Raw genomic sequence first — 2,331 nt, 5'->3', positions numbered from 1 at the left:
ACATAAAACATGCTATTTGGGAGAGCTTGCATAGATTTATCAAACAACAAGAAGTGTGGTGTATAGATATTCAGGCAAATGGTCTACTTTAATTACAGCACTGAGAATCTCATTGAGGAGAGAGAATGGCTTGTATAAATGCTACTTGAAAAGAAGGATTCATGTTATTTTCACAACAGATAAATCAAGCAGTGTTATCTGACTTCAAAGAAGCTTGATTTGACATTTCTGTTCAAAGAAGTCTCAAGGAAGAAAAAGAGTTTCTGAACATGAGATGATAGGTCCCTGAAGATTTAGAGGTAAGCCTTAGGGCTTGACTATGAAAATTAATTCCTTATTTAATTATAATAATTGCTTATTCACAGTAGAATTCTATAATGCATGCATTTATATCAAAGTCCTATAAATATATATTTAATATTATATCTGATTTTGTTACTTGAATTTTTGTAGGACAGTAAAACATATTTATTCTAATGATGCCAAAATATTTTTTTCTAACATTAAAGATTTCCTGGAAAACACTATGGCCAAAAATATTTGCATTTTCAAATATTAATCTCTTGATCAAAAAATAAGTTCTTTTCAAAATTAATGTTTTTCATTTAGGATCTGTAAAATTTCATTTTGTTTTTTTGATATATATTTTTATTTTATAATGATTTATCTTTTTTCCATTATAGCTGGTTTACAGTGTTCTGTCAATTCTCCACTGTACAGCAATATGTAAAATTTTAAATAATATGCAATGTGATTAAATAATAAAAAGAGCTTTTCTTTTAGCCTGACTTCTTTAATCTCATGTCTTCCTTTAGGAACAATTATATGAATACCACATGGAAAATTATAATCAAACATCAATTTACTTCATCTTATTGGGATTATTCCCCTCTTCAAGAATTGGCATGTTTCTTTTTATTATTATTGTTCTCATTTTCTTAATAGCTCTATTTGGCAACTTCTCCATGATCCTACTCATTTTTCTGGACAACAATCTCCACACACCCATGTATTTTCTACTCAGTCAGCTCTCCCTCATGGACCTGACCTATATCTCCACCATTGTCCCCAAAATGGCCTACAATTTTCTGTTTAATGACAAGTCTATATCTTTCATTGGATGTGGAATTCAGAGCTTCTTCTTCTTGACTTTAGCAGGTGCAGAAGGATTGCTCTTGGCTGCTATGGCTTATGATCGTTTTGTAGCGATTTGCTTTCCTCTTCACTATCACATTCGCGTTAGCAAAAGAATATGTGTGTTGATGATAATTGGATCTTGGATAATGGGCTCTATCAACTCCTTTGCCCACACCGCATATGCCCTCAATATCCCTTATTGTCAATCCAGGGCCATCAATCATTTCTTCTGTGATGTTCCAGCCATGTTAACTCTGGCCTGCATAGATACCTGGGTCTATGAGTCCACAGTGTTTGTCAGCACCACTATCTTCCTTTTAGTGCCTTTTACTTGTATTGCATTTTCCTATGGTCGTATTCTCCTTGTTGTCCATCACATGAACTCAACAGAAGGGAAGAAGAAGGCCTATTCAACATGCAGCACCCACCTCACTGTGATTACTTTATACTCTGCACCATTTGCTTATACTTATCTACGCCCCAAATTTCTACGTACTCCAACAGAGGACAAGGTTCTGGCTATGCTCTACACTATTTTCACCCCAATGCTCAATCCTATTATCTACAGCCTGAGAAACAAGGAGGTGATGGGGGCTCTGAGAAGAGTAATTCAGAGAATCTGCTCTGTGAAAATGTAGACAAAGTTTTCGCATGAGTACCAGATTTTGTACAAATCCATTCAGCACCATATAATAATTTAAAATATTATTTACTATTAAATAAAATAACTAAAGGAGTTCCCATAATGGCTCAGCAGTTAGCAAATCCAACTGGCATCCATGGGGTTGCAGGTTCGATCCTTGGCCTCGCTCAGTGGGTTGAGGCTTCAGTATTGCTGTGATCTATGGTGTAGTTTGCAGATGCAGCTCGGATCCCAAGTTGCTGTGGCTGTGGCTTAGGCTGGCAGCTGTGTCTCTGATTTGACCCCTAGCCTGGGAACCTCCTTATGCTGTGAGTATGGCCCTTAAAAGACAAAAGACAAAATAAATAAATAAAAATAAAAGAACTAAAATTAGTCTATAGAAAAACTCACTCATGTCTGGACAAAATTATTGTACAAATATCTGTCTATCTATCATCTAAGTTTATGTAGAAGTACAAATGTATATGTTTATAGCCTCGTTCTTTTTATTAATGGCTTTTTTTGTTTCCCTATTAATTTCAAAAGCTTTTAATCTTTGCTGATAAATTCTA

General features: G+C 34.7%; 1 protein-coding gene across 1 annotated transcript; it reads left to right on the top strand.

Annotated features, from left to right (window-relative positions):
• Nucleotides 1-824: 824 nt before the first annotated feature.
• On the top strand, nt 825-1,775 carry LOC100627324 (olfactory receptor 2L2-like). The gene has a single exon (XM_003354155.2). The coding sequence runs from the start codon at nt 837-839 to the stop codon at nt 1,773-1,775; it is 939 nt and encodes a 312-aa protein (XP_003354203.1). The 5' UTR covers nt 825-836.
• The last annotated feature ends 556 nt before the right edge of the window (nt 1,776-2,331 follow it).

The sequence above is a fragment of the Sus scrofa genome, chromosome 2 (assembly GCF_054392235.1).
Source record: "Sus scrofa isolate SSC_HxYL_T2T_F1_AM1 chromosome 2, Sscrofa_HxYL_maternal_Yorkshire_Landrace_v2.0, whole genome shotgun sequence".
In the NCBI taxonomy this organism is placed as follows: domain Eukaryota; kingdom Metazoa; phylum Chordata; class Mammalia; order Artiodactyla; family Suidae; genus Sus; species Sus scrofa.
This window is presented reverse-complemented; position numbering and strand designations above follow the sequence as displayed.

Excerpts from the sequence above, each read along its gene's own strand:
- LOC100627324 (XM_003354155.2), top strand. The coding sequence starts at position 837 with ATGGAAAATTATAATCAAACATCAATTTACTTCATCTTATTGGGATTA.